Below are 12833 nucleotides of genomic sequence, written 5' to 3' on the forward strand. Positions count from 1 at the left end.
TGTAATCCTGGGCGCTACACTTCTTCTGCCAACCTGGGGGGGCAGCGGACTGACCTCATGCCTCCTTCTATGCATGAGGAGTCCAAGCTGCTTCTTTTCACCTGACAGGGGGGAGTTTCCCCGGCCGGACGTAGCATGTGGAAGGAACACGTTATTCCGACCAGTTCCTTTCCCTTCCATCAGGCGCCCGGCTGGCCAGGGGGAGGTAGTTTAGAGACCAGGATTACTGCATGTTTTTGTGAGGGTACCTACCCTAGGGGACACGGGGAGAACATGCAAACTCCACACAGAAAGGCCCTTTCGCCAACCTCGCCTCGGGTATGGGCACTGATGACGCGGAGGAGGGAACACGCCCCCAGCGCCCACAGCATCCCCAGCGGGAATCGAACCCAGGACCTTCTAGCTGTGAGGCGACAGCACTACCGACTGTGCCACCGTGCCCCTAGGATGGGTCAGGTCAGCTTGTGGCCTCCTGGTGGCGCTATAATAGGCCAATGTGAAAAGGGTGCCATTTCTTCTTATGCCTTGGATGGCAATTGGATGATTTGAGGCATTTTGTTCCAAAAATGTGTTTTGCAAAAATCAGGCCAATGTGAAAAGGGTGGGATATATTCCTCAGCCTAGTAGGAACGTCTGTGAAAGATTTCACGTAAATTGCACGCTGTGTTCATGATTTGAGGCTTTTTGATTCAAAAGGGCCAATCCTGCAAATTAGCCAATGTTAGCCAATCAGGATGGAAAATAAATATCGGACAGATCCGTGTTGAACACATGACTATAGAGATATTGTGTAACGATTTGCAGGATTTTTGGACAGAATCTGGAGGAAGTAATATCAAAAATGTGTTTTTCAAAAGTCGGCCTCATGGTGGCGCTATAACAGGCCGTTCTGGAAAATTTGGGGCAGAGGTTCATCGTTGGCATCCAGGGAGTGTGTGTGCAAAGTTTGGCATCGACCTGGTTAACGGTGCCGGAGATTAGCTGATAACGGACGGACGGACGGACGGACACACACGGACAGAGTGCAAAACATGGGCCTTGATATGAAAAGGGTTGAAAACCACTGGTTTAGAGGGTAAAGGAGGACTCTATGTTGAAGGCCATGTGTGGCCGAAACGTCACCTGTTTGTACCACGTGCACATTTCTGTGTTTTAAAGTAAAAGACACTTTTAGGACCAATGTTGTTGTGCTGCATGTGTTGTGTGAGCTTGTAGATCTGCTATTTTCAATGAAGAGGTTTGGTGTAGACTGGTTTAGAACATAGAAGAAAGCACGTTATGATTTTGTGCGACACGTTCAAAATGTTGGACTATACCTCCCAATTTACAATTTAGGCATTTAGCAGACGCTCTTAATCCAGAGCGATTTACAGTAAGCAAGAACAAAAAACATGGTAATACATCTGTCAAATACATAAAAATAGTCATCATGAATCATACGTAAGCTATATGTAAGAATATCTATATAATGAAACTATGCGAGCCGGGACAACGCTCCACACGTCCCAAACTCTTCTCCCTTCTGGCCCCAAAACTGTGGAATGCACTCCCCGTTGCAATCAGAACTGCAGCATCACTCCCAATCTTCCGCCGTAGTCTGAAGACCCACCTTTTCAGACTCCATCATGGCCCATAGCACTTATCCTACCCCCTTAGATAGCACTTTTAAGACTTAGATAGCATTTGAAACAGACTTATAGCATGTCATGTAGACAGCACAATAATTGCATTGTATATAGTCATCGCACATCATAGTACATATGTATAGCATAGTATAGTATATATGTATAGTTAATATGTATAGTGTCATTATATAGATATGTTCTAGTTACGATGTATTTCCATACTTTTGTTCCTGCCTAATGTAAATCGCTCTGGATTAAGAGCGTCTGCTAAATGCCTAAATTGTAAATTGTATATACTATAGAGTGCTATATAAGGTGCTACATGAATTGAGCCTATGCGCAGCCTATGCGCATACACCTGTACGGTCGTCGAGGCTAAGGCAAGTACTATGGGTTAAGATGGAGTCTGAAGAGGTGGGTTTTCAGACTACCTCCAAAACAGAAAGGACCTCAATGAATTGCAGACAATATGGTCATCAGAGAATAATATATGTTTTATTAATAGATGGAGGGAATACAACAGACATGAGTGTTACTTGGGACACCAAGACCACACAACTGTCTGAAAAAGGCACTTTATCAAAAGTAATGAGGATTTTTTTTTTAGTTTGTTTGTTTTGAGACAGAGAGAGAAATGTGTCTCATGAATTACAAGAACGATAAAGACTGCTAACGTTTATAAAGACTAGGCTACTCATGCTTTGAGTTGAAGGCAGTTGTCAGTGTTGATTCCTTCCTCTAGAGGGAGCACTTGTCCTCCAGTTGAACTTAACTATACTTATACCTGCTAACAGAGATAGTAAAGAGTCAAGACCAGAGGTCATCGTCATGCTGGCTTGTGGTGGTGGGCATTTTTGTCAAAACGCAATTTTTGCCACGGACAATAATATTGCCAGAAACACATACATGACCATAACAGGTGGTGATGAGTTATGGTGGTTCTTGCAAATAAAACATTGAGAACCACTAGTAGTTGGACTCCTAATAATGTCATAGTGTCTAGTAAATCAGTGTCATACATTTTCTGAAGAAAACCTGGAGACTGGCATTCAGTAATTGGGTACAAGAACAATATGGTGTGTAAAAAAGAAAATCTACAATTTACCACGGACACGGCCAAGTCTTTGCCAGGGACACATTTGTCTGTTGGGCCTGTTGTTTTCATTCATTAACTGTCATTCTATCGATTGTGTTTTTGATACATTAAATTATCTTGAAGCAGAATCTGCTTCTGCACAACGGCAGGACAGACAGACAAACAGGAATGAGTACATTTCTCATTATCATAATAATCATGAAATAAACCCCCCACCGACATTTTAAGAAACAGTTTCTCCATGAAAAACAAATTATAATCATTCTGCCTCCTGCTGCTTTAGTCTATATCCATATTGTCTGAGTATATATAGTATATTCTATATGTCAGTGGTTCTCATAGTGTGGATCCGGGGACCCCCTGCCAGGCGTTCCAGGGGGCCCCCTTGCAGCATTAGTAGAACTTTATCGGCTATTTGAAAATAGCAGATCTACAAGCTTACACATTTAACATGATGTGACATGTGAGCTTGTAGATCGGCTATTTTGAAAACAGAAAATAAATCTTGAAAAAGTGTATGTGGGGGTCCTTGCATGAAAATGTTCGAGAACCACTGGTCTATACTAAATGTGTCATATTATATTCTCAGTATATTCTGTATTACTAAAAGGTAAGCAAATACAGTTGGACAGTCTGGAAAGCCTGGACCCTCCATTGGTTAGCAGAAACATCCGTCCGGCTGGATGAACCAATGGGAACAAAGCTGGGGTGGGGGTCATGTAGGCCTACTGTAGGGGCCCTACATTTTTATGCAACATACATGTTTATCATATGTGACATACAGTATTATTTGAAATTGGCCGCCTGCATATATGTCGCATAAGCTATATGTCATAGAGAGACATATATTTCCTATATCTATAGGATATAGGATATATCCACATATATGCACCTATTTGAACCTGAATATGGCATATATTCTGCAAATACTAGCCATATCCTATTGGCATAATATGTTCATTAGCCTTTTCATGTCACGCACCCCCTAGAAGGCGCTCGCACACCGCAGGGGGCAGTTTGGGAATCCCTGATTGGATGAACCAATGGGAACAAAGAGGGCAGGATCAAACGGGCATGTGTCTCTCTGAGTATTCGTCGTGCCCGTCGTCCTCGTCCAGTTTGGGTTCTGCGTCATCCGCATCCAACTGTAACACACACACACACACAATTTTTGTCAACAAATAAAAACTAGACTAGACTAAAATGAGATCCAGTAGAACTAAAAGACGAGCCATTTTATGTTTAGTTGCGATGTTCTAAAAATAGCCGATCTACAAGCTCACCACGCATCGCAGCACTACGCGTTGTGAGCTTGTAGATCGACTATTTCCAGCATGCAACCAAGGGCGCGTTCAGAAATAGCGCACTGAGCACACTGTGCAATGCAAACTAATAGCCTAGTGTGCTCAGGTGCAATATTTCCGAATGCGCCTAAAGTCTAAAATGACAAAAAACTAAAACATTTCAAATGACTAAAACTAAATGGAATTTCATTCAACAAACCATGACTAAAACTAAATCAAATGTTGATGTCAAATTATACCACAGGTCGTTTCGAGGAAGCAATCTGATTGGTTGAAACAGCCTTCTAGCCGTGGGTTAAACCAGCACCATTCACCACCTAATCAAAACAAAGAATTCAGCTGCTCTGTTCTCCCAGAGCGCTAGCAAACTCGGTGGCTAGACTAGCTAGTTTCTTGGGACATTTGTCGTCTCGTGCCTTACCGCATCCCTGTCGTGGCAATAATCACGTTAACCCACACCCTCGAGTGTAATATTGCTTAAATCAACACCAGTGTGTGTACATACCAAGCCCCCAGAGCGGCAGAGAAACGTTGAAGCCGCGCTACCCTACTGGCCAAAGCTGGCACTGCAGGTGGGCGGTCTTTCTCGTGCATGTAGCACGAGCTACAGACCGCACAGCTGGGGTTGAACACAGAGCACTAGTTCATGAATTTATTCAGGCGTATTCAGGCGAGTTAGTACTGTACTTCCGCATTTTGGACACCACATTTTGGTGTCGGAAGAAAATACGGAAGTAGAGCATTCTTCCGGATCCACTGACTGAGCAACTTCCATTGAAATGAATAGTGGGGGCGGGGCTGTCCGCCCATTAGTTTATGGTACATACACACTGCATCTCAGTCCTGGTGAAGACGCGGGGTAGGATGAGCATCTTGACGGGGATGGTGAGCAGCAGGATGAAGGGGAAGGCCAGAGCGGCAGAGCTGGACATGACCGCCCACAGCACCCCCAGGCACACCATCTGGATGATGGTCCACAGGTGCATCCTCAGGGTCCTCACCTAAACGCACACACACACACACACACACACGCACGCACACACACACACGCTACAAGTAAGTAGCCTAATATAGGTGAGATCGGAGTAGTATTTGGGGGATGTTTTACCTTGCGTATAGGTGAGCTCAGGGTGGTATTTAGGGGTATTTTACATTGCGTATATAGGTGAGATCAGGGTGGTATTTAGGGGTATTTTACATTGCGTATATAGGTGAGATCAGGGTGGTATTTAGGGGTATTTTACCTTGCGTATATAGGTGAGATCAGGGTGGTATTTGGTAGGGATGTCCCGATACACTTTTTTCGTTCCCGATCCGATTGTCGATACCACAATTTCTGTGTTAGCTGATACCGATACCGAATACCGATACCAGTGTTGTGATCTCGTGTTGTGTTTATAGCTATCTAGCTATGTATATATAAATGTTGTGTTTATAGCAGACTCCTCACTCAAATGTGCACTTGTAATTTGGGCAACTCGAAAGCAAACTCCACATGCCCCAACACTTTATTTACCTGCCATAGTGTCAACTGTCAACCCCTTACCCCTGTGTCGGATTGGTAGTTAGACTGGCATATTCGCCAATACCGATATGACCCGATATGACAAATAAGGGCCGATACCGATACTTTTACGATACGGCGATACAGTATATACATCTCTAGTATTTGGGGGTATTTTACCTTGCGTATGTAGGTGAGATCGGGGTGGTATTTGGGGGGCATCAGCAGCAGCAGCAGTCTGTCAGTCAGTTGGATTCCGTTCAGAGACATGACCCCCATGTAGAGAAAGATGCCAAACAGCACGGCCAGAGGAATCTGACGCAACAGGTCACCCACCACTATAGACAGACCTACACAATAATAACAATGATTATGACCACTATAGACATACCTACACAATAATAACTTGGACTTGACGTGAAAATGGGCGCAGTATACACTCAAAGTCACGGTAAAAAAATAATGATGAATTCCACACCTAACGGGGGAATGGTCAGAAATATCGGCACACTCAAAATAGTTTTAGTCACCATAGCTTAGTTTTTATTTTGTTTTCGTCAGTGATAAAAAGGTCAGCCGACCATGGTTTTAAGTCAACAAAATTAACATTAGCTCCATTAAACGGCACAGTACAATAAAGTGCATTACCGACTAGCAGAGCCACCAGGAAGTTGGTGACCCTCTGTTCCTTCACTTCCTGGATGCGCGGCTTGTCGCCCTTGGTCATGACCGTCAGAGCGTTGGTGTGCGTGACGGAGCGCACAGTGGCCGCCGACAGCCATGGCAACCCGAACAGCGCAGAGACCCCGCCCACTATCACGATGATCAACAAGTCCAGATGGAAGCCTGTCCCCTTCACCAGCATCCGCTCGCTCTTACTACAGATCAGCCTGCAGACAGAAGGACGGACCAACGGACGGATGGACGGACCAACAGACAGACAGACAGACAGACAGACAGACAGACAGACATTCTTTGAGACACATATAGGGCGTTTAGGATTAGGTTAGGTTAGGTTTAGGGGTTAGGATGTATTTAGAGGTTAGGTTTAGGATTTATGATTAGAGTTATAGGCCTACCTGATTCACACTGCCTACCAGTGTCGCACACCAAACCCACATTTTGAGTTAGCATACCAGCGTGTGTACATAATGTGTGTGTGTACTATGTGTGTGTGTGCGTGTGTGTGTGTGCCTGCGTGTTGGGTGTGCGTGCGTGCGCCATACGCTGTAATCTGCGACTCCATGAAGAGCAGTATGAAGACCAGAATGGCGGGCAGGACGCTGGCAGCCATCATCCACACAGGAAACTGTCCGTCCGACCCCAGCAGAGAAATCACCCAGCCACGCTTGTCTGGGCTGGACACCGAGAAGCCACTGGGCACGTCCAGTTTCTGCTCACACACACACACAATTATTATTTTAGTATTTTAGTGTTTTATTTTCGTGATGCTTTGGGGGGGCTTTTCTGCCTTTATTGGATAGTATAGTACAGTGGAGTCTCGACAGGAGTTAGTATAGTACAGTGATAGTATAGTACAGTGGAGCCACACTCTCGAGGAATGTCGCGCGCAGCAAAGGTCTGTTGGAAATTGAACCCTCTGTATCAGAGCATATGGTATTGAGAGTAAAAAAATCACACCCGTGTGAAATGAGTGAATGAATGAAATTGTCATCGTACATTTATGTTAGTGGACATTTGACATTGCTACATAAGGTAGTCCCTTATTGGCCAAGTGCTCCCACCAACATGTGATTTGTTAGCCGATTTGCTCGTTTTCCCTTCAATGTCAATGGCATTTAATGTTTTGATGTTTAATTTAAGTCATATTCAGCGGAATTATCAGCTCTTATCATCATACATCATCATGATTCATCTCATACTGGCCAATCAGAATGCCTGTTGCCTGTGATTGGTTGGCTGATTTGCTCGTTTACATAAGACGTACATTTTCCCTTCAATGTCAATGGCGTTTAATGTTTTGATGTTTAATTTACGTCATATTTAGCGGAATTCTGACATCATTTCTCCATTCATTGTCAATGGGAAATAGATTGTATTGTCCTCTTCTTACACGGCGATCTGTACATCTTAGACCTGAATCCTAGTCTGAAGACATTAGGCAAGCTAGTAGTTATTCAGCACGATCTGGAGCAGTCTGCTCTCCCGCATGACATCAGGTGAGACTTCCAATTCGGGGTTTTCCCCTTGGGCTCGACCTTCTTCCAACGGAAGGTCTCTGGGTTGAACTTCCACAGATTGTTGAAGTTCTGGTTCAAGTTGATGCCGCCAAATATGTACAGCTCTCCATTGTAGGCAAAGGCTGAAGGACGCCAGCGTCCCTCTGGAAGAAGCTGTGCAGGAGGCGTGCTCAGCCAGGAGTTGGTCTCCGTGTCAAACACGCTGATGATGTTGTAGCATGCTCCAAAGCCCCCAAACACAAACATCTTTGTCCCGATGATGGTGGCAGAGTGACACTCCGAAGCAGGCAACGGAGTGCCTCTGGGCTTGATTAAAGCCCAGACCATGGTGGTGGTGTCCAACGTGTAGATGTCATTGGTGTCTCCGTTCAGCTGCATCCATCCTCCATACACATACGTTGTACATGACCTTCCCCAGGACACAGGCCGAGTGGTCGCACCTCCCCTCCGGAACCGTCCCAGAGACACTGGGCCTCGACCACCTGTGGGTGTCCACGTCAAACGCATAGAGAACGTGGCAGTACTTCAGCGTGTCCGTGACCCCACCCCAGATGTAGATGACATCGTCAATCAGCACGGCCACGTGCCAGCAGCGCATGGAGGGGACCTGTGCCAGTGCAAAGACACCGTGTTGAAGACATGCACGGCTGCACGCCGATCTGCTCCTTCTTGAACATGTTGCCGTCTCCGCCGAATGAGTACACCCTGTGCCCCACTGCCACAGCAGCATTATAGTTACGCTGCAGGCCCTTCAGCTGCACGTTCCAGCACAACATGTCTAAGACAGGAACGAAACATGGACACAGCCAAAACAGTCCAGTCTTGTTCTGTAAAAAGGGCCGAGCCCCCAGCAGCTCTAATGTCCAGCAAAGCTTGGCCAAGCAGGGATTCCCATGCCTGTAGATCTCCCTATAGCTTTCATCTAATCCAAAGGTTCTCAAAGTGGGGTCTGGGACCCCCAGAGGTCCTTCGGCAGGTTCCAGGGGATCCCCAGCTACATTTGTCAACACACAGTATCACAATCAGACTGTTTCACTATATAGATATTCCACTGATAGACGGATGTTAGGTTCTTAGCTTACGTATGATTCTTGATGACTATTCTTTATGTATTTGATGTATTACCATGTGTTGGTCTTGCTTAAGAGTGTCTGCTAAATGCCTAAATTAGTAAATTATACATTGTAATCAGTTTAACTACTTTATCCATATTTTATACTTTGGCTACTCAAAAATATCAGATATACAAGCTCACAGTGCGGTTTAGAAAAATCTCGAAAATGTTTGGAAACTTTTTGAATAATTTTGAAATTATTTTAAATTATTCAGAATAATAATGAAATAACTCTCCCCAAAACCTGTTGTTTTGAGTATTCTGTATGTGGGCTGGTGAGGCGGTCCCTAGGGACCAGTGGCTCTCAAAATGGCGTCCGGCGACCCTCATGGTTCCTTGATGGAGTTCCAAATTACCTCTGAGACTCTGAGAGTGTACACATGGAACCCCCGCCCTCTAGTCTCACCTAAGTGCAGAGCTCTATTCTCACCACAGCGAATGGTAAATGGTAAATGGTGCATTTACAGTATATAGCGCTTTGTAAGCGCTTTACATACGTAGATTGTGTATTACCTGCTCATCGGGAGCAATTAGGCCTAGGGGTTCAGCGTCTTTCTCAAGGACACTAACTCTGGGGGAGACCGGGATCGAACTGGGCACCTCACGGTTCCCATCCGGCTGTTCTACAGGCCACTCTACCCCTGAGCCACTTCCGCCCCATGAGCCGCAAAGAGCTCTATTCTCACCTGAGTTTCAGTGTCTTTGATGCTGCTGTCGATCAACACCATGATGAGAATAGCGATAGGAACCCCGAAATCTCCGATAATCCTACGGAGCTGTAACACGCACGCACGCACGCACACGCACTCACGCACGCGCACACACACGCACACGCACACACACACACACACACACACACACACACACACACACACGCACGCACACATACACATACACATACACATACACATACACATACACATACACATACACATACACTAGGGCATTAACATTAAATTCGATTATTCTTGTAACAGCTGATGTGAATTTCGGCCAACCAGCCTGCCTGCATTCAGAGTAATCTAGTAAGAGAGTGGCGACACTAGCGTTGACTCCCATTGTAACAATGGAATGCGGAAGTGCTCATTCTAACTCAATGGGATAGTTCCAATGTTTGGAACTATAGCCCATGGCACCCGCTTTCCGGCGAGATAAAGCGTGTCGCCACTCTCTTACTATTCCACTCGGCCTGCAATCACCGGCTCCGTTTTGCAGTCAATCCTTCACTCGCTGGTCGTTTCAAACAGGGTGTTTTAATGCTTGATTGGATGGAAAAAATATCATATTTGACCGCCGACTAATCGTCTATAAACCGATTTTGATGGTAATCGAGTCGACTATCAAAAATCACGTTTGGTTGATGCCCTAACATACAAACACTTTATTTGGAGTTTGAGTTAAAGACATAAATCATGTCAAAATACAAATCAGAGTCAAGAAAATGCAGTAAATGGTAAATAAAATGGTAAATGGTGCATTTATATAGCGCCTTTATCCAAGGTGCTTTACATAGATTGTGCATTACATTCACCGACCCATTCACACACACATTCATACACCGATGGCGGCTGAAACCATGCAAGGCACCAACCACCAGCACATCAGGAGCAATTAGGGGTTCAGTGTCTTGCTCAAGGACACTTCGACACCAACTCTGGGGGAGCCCGGGTTCGAGCTGGCAACCTTGCGGTTACCATCCAGCCACTCTACCCCTGAGCCACCGCCGCCCCTGTGTGTGTGTGTGTGTGTGTGTGTGTGTGTGTGTGTGTGTGTGTGCGTGCGTGCGTGCGTGCGTGCGTGCGTGCGTGCGTGCGTGCGTAAAACCTTATGGATCAACAACCATAATTTTTAAACTCTGTCCGGCATAGAGGAAGAAATATTTTTTTAAAGAACAGAAAATTGATCCAAAGATCTGATATTGTCTATACTGCCTATTGTTATATGTCTCCCACATACAGTACACACCTTTCCCGGGAAGAAGGGGCTGTTTTTGAACATGCGCAGGTAGAACGCGATGAAGTAGGTTCCGGACATGAGAACAAAGGACAGCAGAGCGATGTTGGGCTGTCCAGACACCTTCCCAGCAACCGTCCTGTCACCATCATGACCACATTACTTAATTCATTTTACTTTACAATAAATTGTCACACAAATAAATGTGATCAACGATTTAATAAACAAAAGTTTAACAGGGCAGCTATTAATGTTAAAAGAAAGAAATGACTGACACATTTAATGACTGTATACAGTATGTGTTCAATAAAATAGAAATAGTCGATGTGCAATCTATGTGCAAGCTATTGGGACCAAATGGGACCAAATGGACCCTTACGGGTCTGTAACTCTGAGAGTGTACAAATGGGACCAAATGGACCCTTACGGGTCTGTAACTCTGAGAGTGTACAAATGGGACCAAATGGACCCTTACGGGTCTGTAACTCTTTGAGTTATTATGGAGTTATTATGGGGGTCCTTGAAATTAATAAAGATTTGAGAACCAATGATGTAAAACAAACATAATAATTGCCATTAAAGCGATTATGTAATCACATTTTTTAAGTAAAAGTATATCAATACTGCAATGTAAAAATACTCTGTTCCATAATTAAAAATGTACTTGAGTAAAAATACAAAGGTACTTGTACTTAAAGTACAAAAAGTAGAAAGTATAGATCTGCAAGCTCACAATGTGTCGCAATTTGATGCATTGTGAGCATGTAGATACTGTAGGGCCGGAAGTGGTTATTGTATGTTTTGTAATAATAATCAAAATCTACAAAGCAACTAGTAAATAGTAACTAAAGTTTTCAGGTAATTGTAGTGGAGTAAAAGTATTTTTTTCCCTTTGAGATGTAGTGGAGTAAGTAAAATATAGCCTATAGAAAATTGGAAATAGTAAAAGGTACCTCAAAACTTAAGTACAGTACTTAAGTACAGTAAATATGTACTTGGTTTCTTTACACCACTGACTGTGACAGACCTACCCGGGAACACTGGTGTTACTGGAGTTCCACCCCGTCCATGACACGCTCTCGTTCCCGGGGTAACCGTCGCCCGGGTAACAGCTCTGCAGAGGATTCTCCTGGAATATCTGAAGAGTTGGCATTAGATTTAATATTAGAGTGATTTTCTTTTGGTTAAAATAAGTCTTAAATAACTCTAAGGCCTCACTCACACCTAAGACACACTTGTGTCCTGTGTCTTCTGTGTGTTATGGCCGCCTCAATGCATTTCCGTTGCATGGCTGTCTTCTGCCCTCCCCCATGCAACAAGGTTGTGTCTTCAAACCATGTGACTCCCATTGGAAATGCATTGAGGCGGCGGCCATGACACACAGAAGACACAGGACACAAGTGTGTCTTGCGTGCGTGTGTCTAGGTGTGAGTGAGGCCTAAATATTCTGATAGATTGCTATAGAGCACTGTTTCCCAAACACTGGATCTGGACCCATATGTGGGTTGCAGACACATTTTTATGTGTCCCTTAACTCCTTTATTAAATGTTTGTCCTACATTATGTTTTTAATTATTATTACTATTTCAAAACATTAAAAAAAAAACGAATTAAATTATTTGTTTTCAGTAATTTCATGAAGAAATGAAAGAAAATCAAAGAAATTCCATAAATTAGAAAACAAATGTTTAAGTAGCCTATTAGTGAAAATAGCCGAACTACAAGCTCACCTTGACGAGCTTGGCGAAGGTCTCGTAGATGAAGATGAGGGAGATGAGGAAGGAGAAGATCTCCTGCGTGAAGCGCGAGACGAAGCGCACCAGGAAGCTCCCCTCCAGCGCCACGGTCACTATGACGATGACGATCAGCCAGATTCCGATCCACGCGCGGCCCGTCAGGTAGTCCATGCCGTTGGCCTTGCAGAACTACATGACAGGCAGACAGACAGACAGACAGACAGACAGACAGGCAGGCAGGCAGGCAGGCAGGCAGGCAGGCAGGCAGGCAGGCAGACAGACAGACAGACAGACAGACAG

At 44.6% G+C, this 12833-nt stretch overlaps 2 protein-coding genes across 3 annotated transcripts in view; one reads left to right on the forward strand and one right to left on the reverse strand.

Annotated features, from left to right (window-relative positions):
• Positions 1-12833, forward strand: part of tmx3a (thioredoxin related transmembrane protein 3a) — a 253249-nt gene that overhangs the window by 131253 nt on the left and 109163 nt on the right. The gene's annotated exons all lie outside the window — the stretch shown is intronic.
• The window catches only part of slc4a2a (solute carrier family 4 member 2a), a 32580-nt gene continuing 23500 nt past the window's right edge, over positions 3754-12833 (reverse strand). For both annotated transcript variants that reach the window (XM_079529402.1, XM_079529401.1), the window contains exons 13-21: positions 12528-12722; positions 11829-11935; positions 10810-10936; positions 9531-9620; positions 6756-6922; positions 6178-6419; positions 5710-5879; positions 4853-5026; positions 3754-3866 (exon numbers count right to left, since the gene is read on the reverse strand). In XM_079529402.1, the coding sequence (XP_079385528.1) occupies positions 3786-3866; positions 4853-5026; positions 5710-5879; positions 6178-6419; positions 6756-6922; positions 9531-9620; positions 10810-10936; positions 11829-11935; positions 12528-12722 (1353 nt within the window). In that variant the 3' untranslated portion in view covers positions 3754-3785. The remainder of the gene's footprint in view (positions 3867-4852; positions 5027-5709; positions 5880-6177; positions 6420-6755; positions 6923-9530; positions 9621-10809; positions 10937-11828; positions 11936-12527; positions 12723-12833) is intronic.

Source organism: Electrona antarctica (genome assembly GCF_951216825.1).
Source record: "Electrona antarctica genome assembly, chromosome: 19".
In the NCBI taxonomy this organism is placed as follows: Eukaryota; Metazoa; Chordata; class Actinopteri; order Myctophiformes; family Myctophidae; genus Electrona; species Electrona antarctica.